This window comes from Heteronotia binoei, chromosome 12 (assembly GCF_032191835.1).
Source record: "Heteronotia binoei isolate CCM8104 ecotype False Entrance Well chromosome 12, APGP_CSIRO_Hbin_v1, whole genome shotgun sequence".
Taxonomy (NCBI): Eukaryota; Metazoa; Chordata; class Lepidosauria; order Squamata; family Gekkonidae; genus Heteronotia; species Heteronotia binoei.
This window is the reverse complement of record NC_083234.1, coordinates 51,648,086-51,670,485: the sequence shown is the minus strand read 5'-3', so window position 1 is coordinate 51,670,485 and position 22,400 is coordinate 51,648,086. Positions and strand designations below refer to the sequence as shown.

The window sequence follows — 22,400 nt, the reverse complement described above, 5'->3', positions numbered from 1 at the left end:
TTAGCTGACGGAACTCTAAATGATGTCCCAGAATCCTATGCAATGTGCGAGGTTTCCATGACAGAAGTGCATTGGTACCCTCAGAAGAAAAGTCACAGAAAGCATTTTCTGAAAACAAGAAGTCAAAAGTAATGCTAGTGAAGAGTGTAACCAAATAACAGCTGCATCACCAGTCCCCCTTTCATAAGCTAATGTAGCCAAGGATAATGTCTCAAACGAAAGGGAAGTCAGCCTTCATCAGCCCTGTTGTCTTTACCTGCATTCTGCTGGAGTGATGGGATCTCAAGGACTTCCTGCTTGATTTTCTCAGGTGTAATCAGTTTCTCTTTCTGCATCTTCTTTTTCTCTGCAGCTGCCCTCCTGGCTTCCAGTTGCCTTTGCCTGCAAGACTTGGCTGGCTCAGGAAGTTTCCTGACTTCCCTTGGAAAGGAAGAAAGCACCTGGATTGCCCCACTGCCCACCTTTGCGGCTTGATTCTCCTCACTTCCAAACTCATCTGTTGTGGACATTTTATACAGTGGAAGAACGTGCAGTTGTTCATCCTCAGGGATCTGCCCAATGGTACGATTGTCTTCTTTTGTCAAAGTACACACCTATGTGCAAAGAAGGCATTGGTTATGCAATATGGAACATGGGAAACCACAACCACAATCCAAAGAGCTAATTTAGGGATGACCAAAAGCTGCATTCAATCAGTTCCTTGTGCTATAGCACGAACTGCTTTTCCATATTGATTTCAAAAACTCTAGCTAAAGAAACATAAGACCAAAGATCTCTTGAATGCATGAAGCAAGTTGCACAGTTTTTGGAATTCTGGTCCAGAAAGATTCCAATTCAAGATGAAACCTCTCATTACAGAGTTGAATACATGCTTTCATTGCACATATGCTATGAGCTTTAACAACTGGTTATAAATAGCCACAAACTTTTCTTAAGGCAAAGGGCTTCTCTAATTTTACTTTCCCAAGCCTCATTTCAGGGGTTCAGGCCCAAGGCAAGTTCTACTGTGCAGCTCCATAGATAAAAGAGTAACTATGTGCACAAAGCCCTTGGATCTACTCAAGTCCATCTCTCTATGGGTGTGTTCACATACACTAAATAACATGCTTGGCAACTGGATTTTTACAGTGTAAGAATAGCAAAATCTACTTGCAAACAGTTGCTGTGTGAAAGCACCCTATGTTTCACTACTCCAATGACAACTTTAGTCCAGCGGGTACTGCAACAATTTGAAATAAACTCAAGGCACAGTGAGTTTGCCCAAAGAGTTCTGGGAATTCTTTGTGATTTTGAGCCTTACATTCTCTCTTTCTCCCCACCCCCCTCAATGGATGAATGGATAGACTGCATTAATAATATTTATCTTGGTGCTTTCCTACCCAACTCAAGCAATTTTCATGGAGAAATTAAGGAAAAAAACACCCCAGTGCAAGGATGCTTTCTTACCACAGTGCACCCATTATAGAGGTTATGCTGATCCTTATGAGCATGAGCACAGAAGTCCATACATGCCGTCACCCCAGAGAATGGCCTCCCCTCTTTCAATCCGAGCCGGCAGTCTATTGCTATATCTTCATTGTTAACCTAATGTTAAAAACACACAAAAGCAGTTTTCGTTACAGTGAGAACAACATAGTGTAACAAGACAATATGGCTAAAATCAGAGGGTGTGAGATGGCCCCAACAAATGCTACATCATCCCTCTGCCTTCTCTTACAGCACATTTCTCTGTATGAAGTCTCCCATGTGGTTGTCTAATTAAAAAAATGCTTGCAGCTTGTGGCAGACAAAGACTTCTATTTTGACAGAAAAGGCAGTGAGGCTGTATATTGTAAGTCCTCCTGGAGGATGTCACCCAGAAACATGCTGCAGTTACCAATAGGATGCTTCCTGGAGGTGAGGGGAAGCTGGCCTGTTCTGGCCAAATCTGGAAGTGGGAGGTGAAGTTTTGCCTCTTTAATTCACCACAGGAATGAATGGGGAGCACTTACTTTCATGGGAGAAAATGAAAGGGTGCATTCAGGAACATCTCCGGGGGAAGGGGTAGCTTTGCTCTCTGTCCTTGTGGGCCCCAGCATCTAGTGTAGCCTTCTCTCACCTGCATCACAAACTGCAGCTCATTTTACTTTGCCCCATCATGAGTGCTGCTACTTGGCTATACCAGGCTGTAAAAAAAAGCCACCTTGGGAAATTGGCTTCTCAATACCAATTCTTGTTAAAGCAAACAGTAGACGAATGGGAAGGTAATCTCCAGCACCTGATTTTGATAAGCATGGGGTGCCAGCCTCTTATAAAGTGGAGCAACTTCTGTGGCCAGGTCTTGGAAGCTTCTTCTGAGTACTTCTTCCTGCAACAAGAATCAAGGTTCGCTCATTAAAATATGACGCTACCTTTTTTAAGGAAGATAACTCCTGGCACTCTAGCCCACCTCTATCTGCTCTGATTGGCAGCAGCTTTCTAAGTCTTCCTGCCCAGACAAATTTCCCAACTCTGATAACAGAGCCCGTGCGTAACTGCAGATGCCAGAAACTGGATTTTAGGCTTGCATAGTGTGGGCCCTACCACTGAGCCTCTGCTCTTCCTACAGCCAAAATAACAGAAAAAACAAATGCAATTGGATGTACACAGAGCTTAGAGGCTGTACAAATGTAATAGACGTGGCCACCATTTTAAAGGCAGGAAGCAATTAACCTCACCACAATCCATTTTGGCCACTCACTATTATTCCCATTTTATAGATGCTGAAATGAACATGTCTAGGAGCATGTTGAAAATCAAATCTGGATCTAAACTTGAGATCTTCCTTTTCAGAAATAAGACTATTTCTGGAGACAGTGAGATAGTGACTGCTGAGTTGACTTGAAAAGAAGAATGTTGTACTGTGTAGTTTGCATCAACTTTATCCCTCATATGGTAGTCTATGTGCACAGAGTTGCCAGAAAGTCAGTTCAGACCTAATGTTCAACTGAAGTAGGTGAAGGGTGAAGTCTGAATACAGTCTTTGTTTAACCAACATGCTGGCCTCAATTTGCATTATTTTAATCTTGCCTTGTCTCCTGGAATAAAACCCACTCACCCACCCTGACCAAGTCAGGTATTTGTGTCTTACCTCCTTGAGATTGTCTCCTATTAGTCTGAATTTCCTAGGAGTTTTGCTTCGAGCATATTTGCATCCGTTGAAATACATGCTCCAAGAGCAACCAAATGAGAAAGAAGCACCACAAGAGTTGGGATCCTTGCCTTGACATGCACAGGTCCGGCTGGAAGTAAATACAAAAGAGCACATTTCAGTCACTGGGCATATTAGCCTGAAGAGAATCACAGGCAGGCCTGTGGCAGAAGCAGCTCCAATCTAATTCAAGGGTATCAAATAAGCTAGAGGGCCAAATTCTCCACCACTCAGCAGTGCCTGGGGACTGCAATCCTGGGCGAGCACCCTCTGACTGCATTGTACAGCTGGAGATGCCATGAGGCCTTTGCTCTAATCCATTGGTCTGCAGCTCATCCTGAACTCAGCTGCTCAAGTAGCAGCTCCATTTTTTATGAGAATGAAAAAATCAACAAGAGTGAGAGAAAGAAAGTGAAGGAAGGTCTTATACAACAATAAAAAACCCCTAAAAGTCCCATGTTGCAGGTTAAGGAAAGCTCGTGTGGTTTACTGGTTAGAGGGCAAGACTGAGGAGACCTGAGTTCAAACCTCTATTCAGCAATGAAGCTCACTGGGTGACTTTGGGTCAATCTCTGTCTCAGCCTAACACACCTCACAAGGCTGCTGTGAGGACAACATGGAGAAGAGGAGAATCATGTATACTTTCCTGAGCTCTTTAGAGGAAGGTTGGAATAGAAATATGAAACAGAGAGAGAGAGAGAGAGAGAGGATCCGCTTGTGTGCTGATCTAAAAGGGCTCCAATCCAACTGCCTGTCCCATGGCAGATTTCCACATACACCAACCCAAAGCAATGCCATGCATCAGTGGCCCCTACAGACTAATGAACATCAGCCTGAAACAAGCAGAAAGGTGTCCTACCTGCCCAGGCTTTCAATGGGCCACCTCAAACCAAGGCATATTTTACTAAAGGTATCCACAGAGCTCGTAAATCAGGCAAGCCTCACATTGCAGATATAGGCATAAACCAATACATTAAAAAAACCACACCAGACTAAAAGCAAAACAGAATAGCTCCTTCTGGACTCCAGACAAGGAGGCCAGAATTCAAGGTAACACCTCTATCACAGTGCCTTCCTTCCAGCAATCTGGCTCTTTTCACTGGGCATGCGTTCAAGGCACTTACTCATCATTCAGTCCACAGCGTCGAGTGGTGGGGTTTCCATATTTTGTGAGGGTGTCGGTGAGCTCCTGGTACAGAGTGTCCCCCAAGGAGCGAGGGATTCCCTCCCAGGCCAGAATCAAGATGATGATGACAGCATTCTGGCAGTGGTGGCCAGCACGGTGCCGCACCAGGCACAACAGCTTCTCATCTGCGTTGTGTCTCCTGATGACCTGGAGGGCAGCAGAGGACATTGGCTGGTTAAGAAAATGACACACATGGAAGCTACCCAAGTAGTGCTCTGCAGCACAAACCAGCCTTTTATGCAAGATGATTCCTATACTTTGCCATGGAGATCAAAGAAAATGAGCTAGAACAGTACAGTGAATGCTTGTTTTGCATCAGTCCCCTAAAAGTGTTCTTGAATTTTGGGTCCAGGGGACTGCGGGTGGGATCTGAGAACTTTCTTGCATGGTGTTTTAAAAAAGAAAGAAAAAGGAAACATATTGCTCTGCAGCCACTTACCCACTTAGCAATCGGGCAGCCACGGGAACTTTTCCCCTCCTTCCCTGTATAGATCACCTTTTCAATTCTGATGGCTTTGCCTTTCTCACCATACCTGGTTAAAGGGGGGGGAAAAATCACAGTTCTTGTGCAGGAAAAACAAAAATGGTGTCTATGATGGAAAGCTCTGCTCCAGCAGGTCTATCCAAACAGAAATCACTTCCTAAAAGACAGAGAAATAGTGGCTTTCCAATAGGTGCATTGAAGTTAAGTCTCCCAGACTTGTTTCCACCTCTATAACACAGTGCTGTCTTCTCAAGTTAACACATCAGACTCTGGGCAGAGGCACTGCAATGGATCATGTTCAATAAACAGCAATAACCACACTATTCTGCAAAATGTCAATATAGTGAAGGATCTGGCTCAAGCACTTTTTCCTCCACAAAGCTCACAGGGTGATCTTGGGCCAGGCACGTTTTTATAGCACAACATCCCTTGCAAAGACCTTTTCCACATGGGTATGATACTGTTGGGAAGCAGGTTTTTTTGGCAACTCCTCACAGCACTGTGGGATATTTGTGTACCTCTCAGATTTCCCCTAGCTTTTCATCTATCTTTCCCAAACCTGCTTTGCTGCAAAGGTTTGGAAAAGATTACATGAAAGCCTTGGATTTTGTTGGTCCTGCCTGTTTGGCAGCCATTTCCCCTGTCCTTGCCCTCATGGTGGCCTTTCTCCAAGTGAAGGACAGGATAATTGCTAATTTAATATATTATAACAATCTGTGTATCAAGTTCTCTAAATTCTCAGCTTTTTTTAACAAAGTAAGTTTCTAGTCCTTTTCTTTGTGGAGATATAAAAGAAAAGGTGTATTTCTGCAATGCAAATTTAAAAATAAAGTTGAGAATTCAGCAAACCTGATGCATAAGCTGAATATTGTTATAGTAGCATTGACTTGCTGATTTTTTTAAAACAACAACAACACTGGAAACAGTAGTGCAAGGGTGGGGGCTACTGCCAGGGGACTGAGCCAGGGAGAAACACAGGGAAACCTACTTTGTAGAAACCCTGTTGCTATTGCACTGCACTGCCAGCCACAGCAGCAGTGAAGAAACCACATAAGCCTGTCCCCTTGTGGAAAACCATGAATTTCCTGTGAGGATATAATGGGATAATCCCACATGTGCCACCCTTAGCTTCTTGTATGAAGGGCAAGATGTTAATGAGACAGAGAGAGAAAGCAAATTTAATCATACGATAGGACAGCCCCTGTTAACAAGAGAGCAATAATACTTAATATTATGTGTAAGCTCCGTTACCCCTAGGAACAACCCAATAAAGTATGTAAATATTATTATCTCACCTTGCAGACTTCCCATTACCCAATTTTCAGGAACTGAAAAATGAATCACCATAACTTTTTGCATACTCAGACTTTTTCTATATCTATTTCAAAGCAAAGGGCCACAATGTGAACAGTTTCAGTATCCTGGAATCATTACTGTTTTCAATTAGGGCCATGGACTTCTGTTGCTGGGGGGGAGGTGGACTGCTAACCCCCCTCTCTAATATTTGGCTGCCTGCCCAGAATCATTAAGGCCTGAACTAAAATGGGGATGGAGTTGAGATGTTAAGGCTCTGGTTAGGGACAGAGAAAAAAACCCTGACTGCAATGCCTTTTTGCAAGACTGCAAGGCCCTTTCTCCCATTTTTTCCATTGAAGAAACCAAAAATATTGGGAAGCACTGAAAAACCCCTATGAAATATTTTGGATCGAGTGAAATATTTTTGACATGGTTTTATAGAATATGTAACATAAAGCTTTTTATGTAAGACTATCCAGGCTGGCATATTTTCAACTTTGGCAGGTCAAGCAACTTGCCCTCTACTTCTCCAGTAGAGGCCAACCTTGCCACAGTGATCCATGCAACAGTCACTTCAAGACTGGATTACTGTAACTTGCTCTATGTAGGGCTACCGTTGAGGCTGATTCAGAAATTAAAGCTTGTTCATAATGCAGCAGCAAGGCTGCTTACAGGCACCCCAATACTGGCACACATTTGACCTGTGTTTTGCCACCTGTACTGGCTTCAAGGTGAGTACTGGATCTGTTTCAAGGTTCTGGTTTTGACCTTCAAAGCCATTAATGATCTGGGGTCAATATACCTGCAGGACCACCTTACCTAGTATGTCCCCCCAAAGAGATCTATGCTTGGGTGACCAAAACTTACTAGTGATTCCTGACCCAAAAAGAAGTCCAGCTGTCTGCAACCAGGGCCTTTTCAGCCCTGGACCCAGCCTGGTGGAACGTTCTACCTAGTAACATCCACACCCTGTGGGTCCTTGCTGAATTCTGCAGGGCATGCAAAGCTGAGATGTTCCACCAGGCCTACAGTTGAGGACAGCAATGGTTCCTGACCATGGCCTCTAAACCTTACTACAGGGTATCCACCCCATGGGGAGCGAAGAGATTGTATGCCATCTGCTGTGTACTGTATGTTGTACTGCATATTGTTTTAATCCACTTAACTATTAATTTATTTACTGTATTTAACTTGTTACTATGCTTAATATGTACACCACCCTGAGCCCTTTGGGGAAGGTGGGTAATAAATCTAAACAACAACAACAAAACAAAAACATGTGTCGGCTAGGTGCTGCAGCACAGAATGGAACTGGGTGAGATTGAATTACAGACAAAACTGATGGGATCCAACCCATGCAATTTTTTCAAGAATCAAATTCAGTAGCCTTTTAGAGAGTGACAAGTTTTTCAAGGTATAAGCTTTCAAGAGTCAATGCTCCCCTCGTCAAATAGCTCTCACTCTCAAAAGCTTACTCCTCAGCAATCTTATTGGTCTCTAAGGTCCTATTGGACTTGATTTTAGCTGTTTTACTCCAGAATCAGAATAATACAGCTACTCTTTGGCACCATTTTTTCAAGGATAGATTTATTGTTGACAACACCCAGCTCTACTTCTTTATCCTTGAACTTTATCTATGTCCATTCAAAGCCATCTCTCCAACTGCCTGCCTGATATTTCTTGGTATACCTTTTGTCATCATATTGAAGTTAAAATATCCAGGGCTGAAGTTCTCATCTCTCTTTCCCCCATTTGTATTCTCATCTTTCCTACTGGTAACATCCTCATCCACCCTTCAGAACAAGCACAAGGCCTTGGCCTCTCTCTCTCACTCTCTCTGAAGTTCTGTCACTTCTCCATTTAAAGTATTGCAAAAATACATTCATTTGTACTTCTTCAATGAAAAACATGTTCTGCATTCATACATCAGTGATCTGTCATTTTGATCACTGCATTCGCCTTCTCTCTGGTCCTCCACTATTTAATTTCAGTCTCCCCATACCTCTCTGCCATTGTTCTGACCATTCAATGATCCTACCTAGAATCCCTACAATGGCTACTAGTGCCTCTCTATCCCTTCATGGCACTATAGCACCATGGCACCAGCTTCTCTTTCCATTCTCCTGTGCTGATACATCTCTGCTTCTAATTTTCAGCTCCAACCCCCTCAGCTACCTCCTGCCTTCTCCAACAACTTTACCCTTCCTTACCTACTGCCCCTTTCCATTAAATTTTGACCACACCCTTTACAGCCCTCTTCCCCTACTGAAACTGAGCCGAAACATGTGCAACGGGAATGAATACACCTCTCTTCCTGACCATTGCTCCTTTTCTCCCTCCCCTCCCTTTGTAGTATTCCTCATGTCAAATCTGACTGCAAGCTTGTTGGGACAGGGACCAGATACATCAACAGCATTATGCAAAATAAATGAAAAGGAGTGTGCTGCTACTGGCAGAGGTGGCATTTGAGCTGCAACATACAGAGCGAACAAAATCTGCTTTGTGTGGGAGCTTTTGGGAGCAACAGCAATTGCTGTCTAAAGGTTCTTTTCCAACCCACATTTTTCCTCCCAGTGACAGCTTGCCAACCCTGGAAGTTGAGTCAGGTGATACAGGGTGCACATGACTCAGCAGCACTGTCTTAAGGTATGACTCAGCATGTTCAGGAGGCTATTAGTCAACTGCAGGGGTCTAATAACACCAGTTTTAATGGGAGTGCCTACCTGCACACAGTTTGCAAGGTTAACACTTCTTTGCCTCCTTTGTCCAAGCAATGTACAGCTTAATCTCAAACAAGCTTCAATGAAGGCATTTCTAATATCAAAATGTTCAGGAACAACATTCTCTTCTGTATATGACTCAATTCCTCTTTAAATTATTTAGAGATGACTGAATCAAAAGCCATCTGGCAGAGCAGATATCAAGTTTCAGTTCACTATATAATATTCCGATATATGTACAATTCAAAATGCAGTACAGCCAAGTCCAAATTTTGTTCAAGATTCTTTAAAACCCCATTTTAAACATATTTTCCCACAGAATAACTACAACCCAGACAAAGTTATGCACTTTTGAAGCCCCATTTATTTCAGTAATAGAGAGTCTGACAAGTACTTAAATCTCCATCATGAAATCACTGGGGAGTCAAAATGCATATGACTGGCTGGATTGTGTCCATATTATTTCACATTTTCAAAATGTACTGAATTGACACCTCCTCATGAGAAAGGCTGGTGCAGAGTAGTTCTGATATACAAAAGAGGCAATGAGCCAAAGTAATATTCCTTTAACTCAAGGGTCTGTAATTTATTTACATTTAAAGAGCTAAATATACCAAAATTCAGGGGAAGAGATCAATGAGCCAGTATAAGATAGACTGTTTGCATAATCTATGCAACTTTACGTTACTGATAAATGTTATGTTGATTAATAATCCATAAAGTTTACACAGTCCCCAACCTAGTTGTTGTTAGTCTTCTATTAGAAAATGACACATACAGCGCTCACAGTAAGTGATAAATATACACCAGCACATCCTGCACAATTATTTCAGTGCACTGGTATAAATCACATTTGGCTAACTGGTAACTGTTTACCTCTATCTGTTCCCTTTCTGTAAAGCTTTTTAGTTCCATAACAATCTTTCCCTGCCATTCCCTTCATTACTTATTATTCTAGTATCCCAACTACCCTTCCAATATACCTCAACTAAATGTTTATTTTTTAAAGAGCCTTATTAAGAACATAAGAAGAATCCTGCTGGATCAGACCAATGGTGCATCTAGTACAGCACCCTGTCTCACACACTGACCAACCACTGGACAGTCGAACAGGGCATAAAAGCCAAGGTCTTCCCCAGATGTTGCCTCCTGGCTCTGGGATTCAGAGGATTAATGCCTCCGAATGTGGAGGTTCCCCTCAGTCACCATGGTTAGAAGCCATTGATAGACTTGTCCTTCATGAATCTATCTAACTGCCTTTTAAAGCTGTTAATTCCTGTAGCGATCAGTACATCCTCTGACAGCAAATTCCAGGTTTTATTCATTCTCTGTGTAAAGCAATATTTCATCTGCCCATAACCTACTTCAGTTTCATTGGATGTCCTTGAGTTCTGGTACTTTGAAGGGGGTGGGGAGAGAGAAATTTCTCTTTGTCAACTCTCTCCATCTCATCGTGAATTTTACTGCAGAATTACAATCTTTACACTCATTACAAAACTCAGGGCAATACTCCTGTTCCAGTCTGTTTCTGAAATGATGTTGCAGTAAAATCAAAAGCCATCACTCAGCTGTGTGAATCTTGATTTCAGATTTGTGTCCATTCACATTTTGGTATACCCAAGCCACAAGGACACTGGCTTCAGCTGCTGGGCAGTAGTTGGTAGGGTTGTGCCACTGCGCTGGTCACTATTAGGTTGGCACAGGGCTCTGCTACTTAGAACCAGTGCATTCAATGCATTATTTCTGTGCTGCGGTCCTTGCAGAAAGCACCCCCCTCCCGTCTGTAATTCAGAGAGATTCTCAGATTTGAACTAAGGTCCTGTATGTGGCACTGCCACAGTGGCATTTGTTCTGCTGCGCACATAGTTCGGTTATGCTCCTTGCAAACAAGCATCCTCACCACAGCTGATTTCCCACTGCAGAAATTGTCTAGGAGAATATGACTGCTGCCTAAGTTTAACATTTAGGAACAGGGGCAACCACTTTGGGGTCCCACAGAATGGAAACTCCTGATCCAGTCTTTTTGGAATTTTAAGGTTCTCTGGGGGAGAGACTTCTGCAGCTACACTGCAAATTTGGTGCCTCTCCCTCAAACCCCCTCTTCCACAATGTCAATTTTCCCACTGGGGGAAATCAACTTTCCCCCTGCCAGAGGAAAGCATGGTGAATGGGTGCACCCTCTTTGAGTGCCCTTAGAATTGGACCCCCTGGTCTAATCTTTTTTAAACTTGGCGGTTCTCTGGAGGAGAGACTCCTGCAGCTACACTGCAAATCTGGTGCCTCTCCCTCAAACCCCCTCTTCCCCCCAGCCCCCATATATTATACCCTATGTTTTGCCACTGACTTTAATGGCCCATAGGGTATAATGGAACCAAATAGCTGCTGAATAGATTTGGCAGTATTCAGGACTGCTGTATTCAGCAGCCAAATCAGATCAGAGAATCTGATTCAGCTGTCTATGGCACCAAATCAGATCAGAGAATCTGATTCAGCTGTATATTGCACCAAATCAGATCAGAGAATCTGATTCAGCTGTATACGGTTGTATTTGGTTTGGCCGTACCAAATGTATACCCCTACTCAGAAGCTAAGCAGGATGAGCTCTGGTTAGTGTTTGGATGGGAGATCACTAAGAAATACCAGGGTTGCTATGCACAGGTAGACAATGGCACACCATCTCTGTTACCTCTTCCCTTGAAAACCAGAGGGTTAATATTCTGGTAAACCATTTTGTGCAGAATTGTGACAGTAGTGAATTTTTACCTCCCTCCTTACATTTAATGAACTGCACACGTTCTGTGACTTACCGGTCCTCCATGAGTTCCCTGATGGATGCCACAGTAGGTCCAGACCCCAGGTGAGTGTAATAGGGCCCCTCATCTTTCTCAACTATTTGTTCTGTTTAAAACAAAGAACAAAAAACAGTCAATTATGTCATTCAGCCTCTCTATGCTTAAAGGGAACAGGAACTGTTGAATGGGGTGTTAGTGGACCCACCAATGCCACAAAAGAAAGGGAGCAAAGCAATGGCATCTTGGTGTACAATCCTATAACTTTGGTTGTTGAATGCTGTCAACCTTTCCCAGGTTCACAGAAGCCCTGGCAGGCAGTCAGGTGGTGACTGCCAGGTCTCCGTCTGCCCTGAAACTTCAGTTTGAGCTGCCTTCTCACTAGCCCTCTTCAGATGATGTATCTGTGTTGAAATCAAGGTTAATAGAGGGGAAGTAGGAATGAGCAAGCTGGACCAACCAATATATGATTTCTGATTCAGAGCATAGCATCTACATGCGTATAAAGTATATGTGCATAGGCTCCATTCCTCCGATTAGCATTGTTTAAAAAAGGAGCATGCCTAATTATGGGGGCAGAGCCTACAGAGATGCTGTGCTCATGATCTGACAATTGTGCTCAGATGTTGGGCAAAGCTAGTGTGCTCATTCCAGCTCCCTCTGAATATATACACTGATTTCAGTGTGCAGATATTATCTGAGGCAGAGAAGAAGTAGAAGGCTATGCCTATTAGCTTGGAAGAGAGTTTTTGCTAGTAGTTGCACTTCCTCATTAAGTTTCACTAGGCTCCTCTCCATGTCTACCAGGTTCCATCGCCTGATGCACCAGGATCTATCCACTGAGTCCCAGGGGCTGACCCTCAGGAAATCTCAAAACTTTCCATCTTAGTATTTTTTACTGGCGCCAGCAAAGCAGCTGAGAGGTGTGTCTAGGATCCTTTGCAACATCCCAAGAATGCAGTGGCATAACTCTCTATTACAAAATCTCAGCGTTCCTCTGAAACTACCTTTGCTGCATTGTGTGAGATTAATGAGAGGAGCACCACATAGGGTGGCAAATGTGCCAAGGCTGGTCCTGGCTTTGTTTCTACCCTCCTAAAAGTTGCATCCAGAGTGCATATGGGCATGCACGGTGTAAGCAGAGTGAGTCTGCTCTAGGAAAACACTCATCACAGTTACAACACATGTAGTATCTTCACCCCAGGATCAGCTTCAAGGGAAACCTGTTTTCCCTGCTAGACCAGAAACTGGATTGACTGCACCTTGTCTCAATCACCAAGCCACCTTCCCTTTCTCCAGGCACATTTGAAAGGGTAAACACAGAGAAAGAGAACCTTTAAAAACAATAAAACAAGCATACTCGGATTGCATAACTATGCCAGGCACACGAGATAAAAAAAGCCACAAAGCAGACAGGAAGGAGATACATCTTTTGATCAGCGCCAGATCCATTTGTCACTAGAGGAGTGAAGGTGGGGGAAGGGGAGCTGAAAACAAGGCCTGCACCTGTTTCTGTTTCTACATACATGTTTTGTACATAGCCATGGAGGTTCTAAGCAAGATTCTGACCATGGTTTAATAGCTTCTGGTTTACAGTGCCAAGTCTACCAAGAATCAGGTCTGTTCAATGGGGCTTACGGTACTACCAGGGAAATGCTCTTAGTATTGCAATGCTAGTGCATCATAACTTTCCAAGCATCTTTTTGATTTGGTTTCAAAATCTGATTAATTTATTTCTCCCAAAATAAAAAGTTTTCTGTTTTCCGTTTCTTTAGAAGACCCCAAATGTGAGATTCTGAAGAACAGGAAGTGGCATGTTTCATTCTCTCTTTGCAAGAAACTTCAACCTAATGATAGTTTTGTTGAATCAATGACCACTTAGGAGCTGAAAGTAACTTTAGCATACATCTTTGCTATCTACAGCTTGCATTCAAACTTCATACCAGTCATCTCAACATCAGCAGTGCACTTTCTGTATTGTTTCAGACAGTGTTTTTTTTGGTAGGAAAAAGCACAGCAGGGACTCATTTGCATATTAGGCCACACACCCCTGATGCCAAGTCTGCCAGAACTGTTTCCTGTGAGTTCCTGCTTTTTTTTTAAAAAAAAGCCCAGGTTCCAGAACTTTAACATACAACAATTGTGGCCAGCCAAAGCAGTAGTAACTAGAAATCATATCACAAGAAGGTAATTTCATTCACATCTCATCCCCCAAATTTCAGGAACTAACAAAAGTGGAACTTTAAAGAAAAGAAGCAGCAAAAGGCCACTGCAAACAGCTTCTATGTCCTGCAACTATAATTATGTCTAATTAGGGCTATGAACTAATTAAAGAGGCTTTTTGTTGATTCATGATCTGCCTCTGACTTAACTGATAAATGAAATTCATAAATGTGTACACACACACACATTGCCAATACTTTCGTGCCTTTTTGTGATACTGCAGGAATTATAAAATAACTTATAATTGGATTATTTATTCTTTTATTTGACTCAACACATTTTTGTTTACAAGGGCAATACCTAGCTAAATAGGCTATTTTATTGAATCTGCCATCAAGAATGGCAGACGGCATAGCATTGCATCTAGCGAGAGAAAATGCTCTGCACTGTTGTGTCACCTGCAAGGAAGATAGGTAAGAGAGCATCTTCCCTGTGCTGAGAGGAATCTCAAAGCTCAAAGGGGAGCATATTTTGTTAGCCAGACTATTTAACTTCTGGCGCTCAGAAGTTAAATAGTCTGGCTAACAAAATCTGTTCCCCTTTGAGCTTCTGTACTGTTATTTTTATGCCAATAAAGGCTGACTTGTCTTATTCTTTTATTTATTATAGTCAATGTACAGGCCATCTTTCCCTGTGAGTAGGGCTCAGGCAACTAACAACATAGTAAAATACAATATCTTAAGTTAAAAACAAAATAGTAAATATTAATTATATTGAAGATGGTGAACATAATTTCTTCAGTGCCTCATGAAGGAGGCTTACAGAGAAGGGGGTAGGGTATGAGAGTGCCAGATTACTCAATGTACTGCCGCTGCCTCAACCAAATGCCTGGCAGAACATCTCTGCCTTACATGCCTGGTGGAAAGGAAGTAAATCCCACAGGGCACGGATGTCATCCAGCAGAGAGTTCCACCAAAAAGGCCCTAGTCCTGGTTGAGGACATCTGGATCTCTCTCAGGCTGGGGACCACCAGTAAGTTCTTATTTTCAGAGCAAAGAGCCCTTCTTGGGGCACACTGGGAGAGGTGGTCCTGAAGGTATGAGGGTCCCTGACCACTTAGGGCCTTAATGGTCAAAAACAACACTTTGAACCTGATCTAGTACTCCACTAGAAGCCAGCACAGCTTGCACAGCTCAGGTCAAATGTGTGCCATCTGAGGGGTACCAATAAGGACCTGCGTGGCTTCATTCTGGATCAGCTGGAGCTTTCAGGTCAGTCCCAAGGTTAGGCCCACCTACAGCAAATTACAGTAGTTAAAGTTAAACTTTAAAGGGGAGCTGTAAAAAGCTTACACTCATTGTTGGAAATAAACTCTACCTTAGAATATTTCCTATTTCTTTAAAGCAGCATGTCAGCAGTCAGAACCAAAAATAGCTGCAAAAACCAAACATAAGTTTCAACTCTACCAGTTGAGATTTCCCCTCACTTAAATTTCCCCCTCAACATCTAGCGTTTCAGTTGATTTAGGGCAAAGTCCTGAAGACTTCCTGTAAACATTTATTAAATCTTTACAACAGCATAAATTGGACACATGCTGACAGCACACCCGTGTATAGCCAGTAGATGTGTGGATACACTGGCAAAGAGGTTCATGACATCCAGGGACAGAGCAAGAGCTATCCAGAATCCTGAGCCCACATCCCACCCTCAATGCCAGCATAATGTTATGCCAATGAGACAACTGGCATAAGCAAAAAACAAATCCTCTCCCTAACCTGTCTTCCATCATGCCTATGCAGGCATTGTACAGTTTAGGATACCAACTAAGTATGTACCAATCACAGCTCTCCTAAATACCATATAAGCTCCAGTAATGATGTCACATATTACAGGATACATGGCATGGGGTTGTGTCTCTCTGGCCTGATTATGTGCATACTGAAAACATACACAGGAGGGGGAGAGATGCTGGTGATGGAAATTCTAAAGAAAGGGCACTTTGCACAATCAGCCACAGATGAAAACAAACATTATCATGGCATCTTACTAACAGTGCTCTGCTTAGAACTCTTATAACCAGAAACACAACAACAATGCCACACACCCCCAAGATACAGTAAGCAGAAAAGACATCTCACTGCCGTGGAGAATGGCAGAGCCACCCATTATCTGCTAGCAAAAAGAAGTTTTGACGATTGAAGAAAAAATAGGTGTAGCTGTACCAGGATTAATTTCATTAAGAGAATTACTCCTGGCCCATGATAAAGACTCCATTTCATTTGTCAAAACAGCTGTCAGGCAGTGGAGACCTTGGAGAATATTATACAAGCACTTTTCAGTCTGCTGGGGGCTGGTGAAATTGATGGGACTTTTATATATCTCTGTACACCTGAGAACCCCTTTTGGGTTCTGCCTCTATGTATAGGTTTAGAAAGAGTGCTCTGTTAGAGATATATAATATGTTTTCTATGGTTTCAATATCTTTGTGACTTATTATTATGTGCCTTTAAGTATACCACATCATTACCTATTTTGTTTCCAGTGAGATGTCTTTTCTGCTTACTGTATCTTGGTGACTCACGGGGCCCTTTTTCATTTTTTGTTACCCCCTCCCCAGATAAGCAATGGAGGGGTAATCTGCTACCTCCAACTCTGCTTGCTGCAAATGCCCCTCCTTGCAATAAGTACCTATTGCATACTGGCTGAACAGCCATTCTTCCATCAATAATTGGTAGAAGTATCTCCCAGCACAGGGGGTGCATAGTAAACAATGAAGAAGGGACCTTCCCCCTGGAGATACACTGACAGAGCATCATTGTGATGTCATCATGATATCATGCTAGTGTGACCTATTCAAGTAAGGCAACTAGGGGACACAACCACATATCTAGATGATATGTGGGTGTCCCCTGAAGTCATCGCTCCCCCCAGCACCTTACCTTATAGGTGCTTATGTTATGCTGAACACTACCAGCCTATATGTGGTTTAGGACTTGTTGCCAATGATATGGATCATGGTTTCTGTTAATTCTGTAATGATATTATTTAGTTTGGATGTAGTTTGTTTAATGTTTTTGTTAGGTTTTTTAATGTTGTAAGCCACCCAAGATCCTGCTTGCGAGATACGGCGGGGTATAAATGGAAAAATTAAATTTAAATTAAACTAAATCAGCTGCTTCTTTCCAAGTATTCATGAACCACTTCCCCCTTTTGCCTTGGAGAGCTTCATGGAGTGACCCATATAGAGCTGCACAAAGCTCCAATGCAAAACTAAGTAATGGATAGGTAAATACTGGACCAATGAATACATTGTCTTCACCAGCAGGTAAGCCCTAAAGCATGGGAAACATCCAACTGGAGCTGTAGGGAACCTAAGTGATGCCATTATTTCAGTTCTGTAACTCATACCATGGGCAGAGTGCTTGAGCCCCCATGAGTCTTAAAGACACAGGAACCTTGCTATGTATAAGAAGAGAGCTGGCAACTTTTTTAGTATGACCTCCATTCAGAACTCCATTCCTGATGATATTCAATAAATGTCTGCATTGTTTCTATTGCTACTGTTTGAAAAGACAGGGATATATGCCTGCCTCCTACTTGTTAGCAGCCTAAGCTGTCTTTACATCAAGAGGTGGCCAAAATTGTCTTCCAGTGTCTGCACAGTTACAAGTGAGGAACACGCTCCTGAATGTTCACAATCCGTCCCCCTCCCAATCTGGTGTCTGATATAGCATGCAGGCTACATGGCAGGCAGGGGAGATGGAGAGCTAAGGCTGACAAGATGAACAGCAGCAATAATTAGCCTCATAAATCCAGCTGTGTGATGGCAACAAGGGAAAGGTGCTAAGTAAAATGACAAACTTGGGACAGGTAATCAGCAAGAGCATCTCTCTCAGAATGGCTGGGCCTAATGATGCAACATCTCAGCTATGCATAAAATTCCTTCCAATCCTCTCTGGTAGCTAAGCCTAGGCATGAAAAAGGGATCTCAGGCATGACATATCTCTTTTGCTGTTGTCTTTTCTGCCCTGGGCTATATGGCTAGTTTCAACACCAGAGCCAGTGGAGGGTTCCAAGTACCTTGTGAGGTGTCTTCTTTTGCCTTCTCTTCCTATTTTGCTGCTGATTGTCTTGTTGGCCAAAAGGTGTTTTCTTACTGCCTTCTTCCTTGGTGAAATCTGATCCCCTTACTGCTGTGTGATAATACAGGTCATGCCACAATCCTCCACACAGTGCAGTGCTGTTCCTTCCGTTGTTATGTTCTGTATGTGGCCATGGGGTGGGGGAGGCAAAGTGACACTTAGAAGGAATGTTGGCATCACCATGCATTGGTTGGCTGCTTCCATATCTATGGGTGCGAACATACAAGCAGTCTGGTTCGCCATAGCCACCCCTCCACTCCTGATTAAACGGGCGTGATCACACACATACTTCTGGCACCCATGCCCCACTCGCCCTTAACTTGTACTAAAGCAACTCCCATGTGGATTAAATAGCCACTGGCAAATTCTGGTGGCTTCCCTGTTGAAGCTCTTCTGTGGCAGGTTTCTGACCATTTGATTGCCCTGTCATGTCATAAAAATGCATGAGCAGTGTGATCACTCCACTCCTTTTCTGGCATATCCTTTTCCCCTGCAACCCCACTCTGATGTGCACTTCAGCGCTTCCACAGAACCGGCCAGGAGTGCATATGCACCTGTCTGCTTCTGTGCCTGCACAGCAGAAATTTGGGAGGGGGGAATCCAACCCAGCTGCTGCTCTGTGGTTGTAGCGTGTTAGCGATGTAGACTACCAACCACAGGCCCACAGTGTTATGATGCCAGCTTAGGGAGTGCTGTCTGATCAGCATAAACCACCCCAAACTCATGCAGCTTATTTATAGCTGACATTCTGCCATGGCAACTTGCCCATCTGATTCCCACCCTATGATTGACAAGTGCTGGTTGTGTTGCTGAGGACTCTAATGCAGGCTTCTTGGGGTTTGGTATTGTTGACAATTTATTTCTCTACTGAGTGAACACAAGATACTGATAATGCAAATGCTGCAATGGCATCAACTATGTGTCAGAATGATATAGCAAATAAAGTGTCTGTCTAGGATCTGGGAAACACAGGTTTGAATCTCCACTCTGCCATGAAAGCTTGTGGGGTGACCATGGGCCAGTCCTATTTCACAGAGGATAAAACAGAGGAGAGAATGTGGTAAACTTCTCTGGGTTCCCACTGAGAAGAAAGGCAGGGTATAACTGAAGTAAATAAACAAGTTACAGAGATCTTAGGACTGGGCTGCCACTCTATGAAGTAAATAGAACAACTGTATTTACAAATTTTTTCTAATATTCAGTTAAGAGTTTAGGATCTCTGTTGGGGAGCTGAATGTCCTTCATTACATTTCTGGCTGTAACATCCTGTGACTGAAGACTGCACTTCACATTAGATTCAGAATGGACAGGGTGATGTGTGCAGCTGGTTACTCTTTCAGATGATAAGATTGCATCACTCATAGAGCAAGTGCTGCCAGAGAGATTACAGTCATATTCAGTGGTGGGCCAAACAGGCTCTAGCAGGAATGTAGACGGCTCTTTGGAAAGATTGCATCAACTAGCTAGTTACAACTACAGACAATCCACAGGTTAGGATTTTTCTGTTGGTATTCTATCAAAAAATGGCATTGAATACAGGAATCTCAGCTTTAAGATTTTTGTAATTCAGCAAACTATTGCTAGGAATGCTGAAAGATTTCTTCAGGTGGGTGGCCATGTTGGTCTGAAGCAACAGCATAAAACTAGAGTCCAGTGGCACCTTTAAGACCAACAAAGTTTTATTCAAGGTATGAGCTTTCGTGTGCTTATACCTTGAATTAAACTTTGTTGGTCTTAAAGGTGCCACTGGACTCTAATTTATTTTAAAAGATTTCTTGATACTGTTAATGCTAAGGGATTTTTTAGTGTATGGGTAAAATGTTTTCCTTTTTAATACAACTTTTTAATTGAAGAATTTTAAAACTGCACGTTCCATTCATAATTGATGGCAGCAGATTTTTCCATGTAAACTCAGGAGTAGTAATATATACCACAATTTGAATTGGAAACTTCTGACGTAATGCCTGGAATTCATAGAATTCATTTTTAAAAGCAATTCCACCCCTGCACACCAAATAGGGTTGCCAGATCCAAGTTGGGAAACTATTGGAGATTTTTGGGGTGCAGCCTGAGGAGGGTGGGACTTGGGAAGGAGGAGCCTCAATAGATATAATACCATAGACTCCACACTCCAAGGAAACCATTTTCTCCAGGGGAATTGATCTATTTTATTCCAGGACATCAGTTATAAACCCAAGATTTCTTTTCTTTTGGGGGTGCATTTTTGTATTTGTGTGTATGTGTCTGCACCTGGAAGTCATGGGGAAGTCTGGTGACTGACCCCTAGTGGGAGCCTGGAGGATATTCGGAGAGGCAGATGAATAAAGCCTGCCCTTGTCTTCCCAACTACTGGTATTCCAGGGAGGTCTCCCGTCTAACTACTTGCCAGTGTCGACCCTGCTCAGCTTATGATGAGATTGGGCTCACCTGGGCTATCCAGGTCAGGAACCCAGGAGATCTCCAGTCACCAACTGGAGGTTGGCAACCTCAGCACAAAATGAGAATATCACATGAGGTTATCTACATGGTTTTTCTTATATGGCTTCGCAGACAGCTTCCTATATTTGTGCTTGCAGATTCAACTTCCGAGAAGTTCAGTGAATCATCAACTCCTAAACAACATTTTCACACACACAAGGCAACTCTTCAAAATTATGTCCTCACACATATCTCAGTCCATAAAAGTTAGGCCCACTTATAGTAGGCTATTTCATCAGCAGCAAATTAAAGCAAAGGTCTGTAAGAAGACAGGGTTTCCTTTGCAAACTTTTAAGCAGAGAGTGCAAATTTCAAGACAGATGGTGCATGTAAGTAAGACATTACTCTTTCTAATTGGGAGGTGCTATGAGCTTAGAATGTTTGGGTTTAGTAACAGATAAGTTTTTCTTCTAGGAAGGGCATTAAGAAAAGAAGAAAATAAAATAAATTATCTTGGAGATAACACTATTGCCTTTTACAAGGAGACCCCAGAACCATATATTGTTTAATTAGATTGCAGTAACTCAAGGTAATCTCTTTCCCCCCTCTGTTCAATTCCTCTTGCAGCCTTCAAGACTCAGGATCTAAAACTATTAGTTGTGAACTACAATAACTTCAAAGAAACACTCCTGAAATACCTTTACTTGCTGTATCTTTTGTTTTTACTTATATATGTTTGTAGTGGTATTTAACTTTTATCAAATTTAAACATATTTTAATTCAATTTAATTTTTTCCCTATGTTAATACCATGAGATTATTCTGTGGGAAGTAATGAGATGCTCTATGTAATTCCTTTTACTTGTATATATAACAAGTGTGCCAGTAAAAGAAGTTTCCTAAAGAACATCAGACTGGGGGCTTGTGTTATAGAAATTATACCGGTGAGCTGGTGCCACCAGTTGCATTATCATATCTTTACCATTATCCTGGAGCACAACATTGTAGTTAGCATTTATCTCCAGTTAGGGTCCCAAAAAGACAAAGAAAAAACTTCTGAATTAAACCATGCCTCTGGAGGATATATATATATATATATATACACACACACACACACACACACACACACATACATACAGTGATACTAGCAAGACCATAAACCATGCCTCTGGAGGATATATATATATATACACACACACACACACACACACACACACACACATACATACAGTGATACTAGCAAGACCATACTCGCCACCATGCAAGCCAAGAGCTTGGAGAGATGTAGGAACAACCTTAACCAAGGTTTGCATAGTGCAGACAGAACACTTACCCATCATTAGTACAATCCACAACCATTATTACAATCCACTTCAAACTATCACCCCATACCTTGATTGACAGCCAGTCTGAAACCATGATGTACCGGCATTCAGATATAATAGTTACCCTTGACTAAGGAAAACAAACTATAAGCATTATGTCTGCACTGGGCCAGTAAGTGGGCTCAGCCTATGGACACCTTCAGAATTAACTGTCCATGGTGGAGGCGACAGCTATTTCTGTCAGACCTGACCAGTCCCTTCATACTTGTGGCTGCTGGAGCAGAAATCTTTGGTGTGGAGGGGGAGTCTGAGAACTCGCCCTATACAGCACCTGTCACATTGCTTGTGCTATAGAAACATTAAACAATGGCAGTGGTGTTCTCCAGGTTGGAAGCAGCCGGCTCTAAATTAACTTGGCACGTTCTCTGCCCAAACAGAAGGGACTGGGCTTTGGCTAATGCATTTCCCTCTTCTCTTTCCCAACTCTAATTTTTATTCCAGACACATCTCTGTGGCACAGTGTCAAGAGAAAGAGAAAGCAAGCCTCAGCTGGACAGCAGCCATTCAGACAAAGATCAATAACGGACATACAGTACCCTTGGATTTTATTATGGCAGATGATGGCAAAGGTACTGGCCAAAGCCCCTGGTTTCAGCTCTTCGCTGGCTGCCTTCCCTCTTCATACATTACTATTTTTTTCCCTGCATAG

The 22,400-nt window shown here is 42.6% G+C and overlaps 1 protein-coding gene across 6 annotated transcripts in view; it reads right to left on the bottom strand.

Moving 5' to 3' along the window:
• TET3 (tet methylcytosine dioxygenase 3) overlaps window positions 1-22,400 on the bottom strand; it is a 104,630-nt gene that overhangs the window by 6,000 nt on the left and 76,230 nt on the right. For all 6 annotated transcript variants that reach the window (XM_060251292.1, XM_060251293.1, XM_060251295.1 and 3 more), the window contains 7 exons: window positions 11,663-11,753; window positions 4,795-4,888; window positions 4,294-4,502; window positions 3,110-3,260; window positions 2,258-2,347; window positions 1,447-1,584; window positions 257-593 (listed from right to left, as the gene is read on the bottom strand). In XM_060251292.1, coding sequence (XP_060107275.1) covers window positions 257-593; window positions 1,447-1,584; window positions 2,258-2,347; window positions 3,110-3,260; window positions 4,294-4,502; window positions 4,795-4,888; window positions 11,663-11,753 — 1,110 coding nt within the window. The remainder of the gene's footprint in view (window positions 1-256; window positions 594-1,446; window positions 1,585-2,257; window positions 2,348-3,109; window positions 3,261-4,293; window positions 4,503-4,794; window positions 4,889-11,662; window positions 11,754-22,400) is intronic.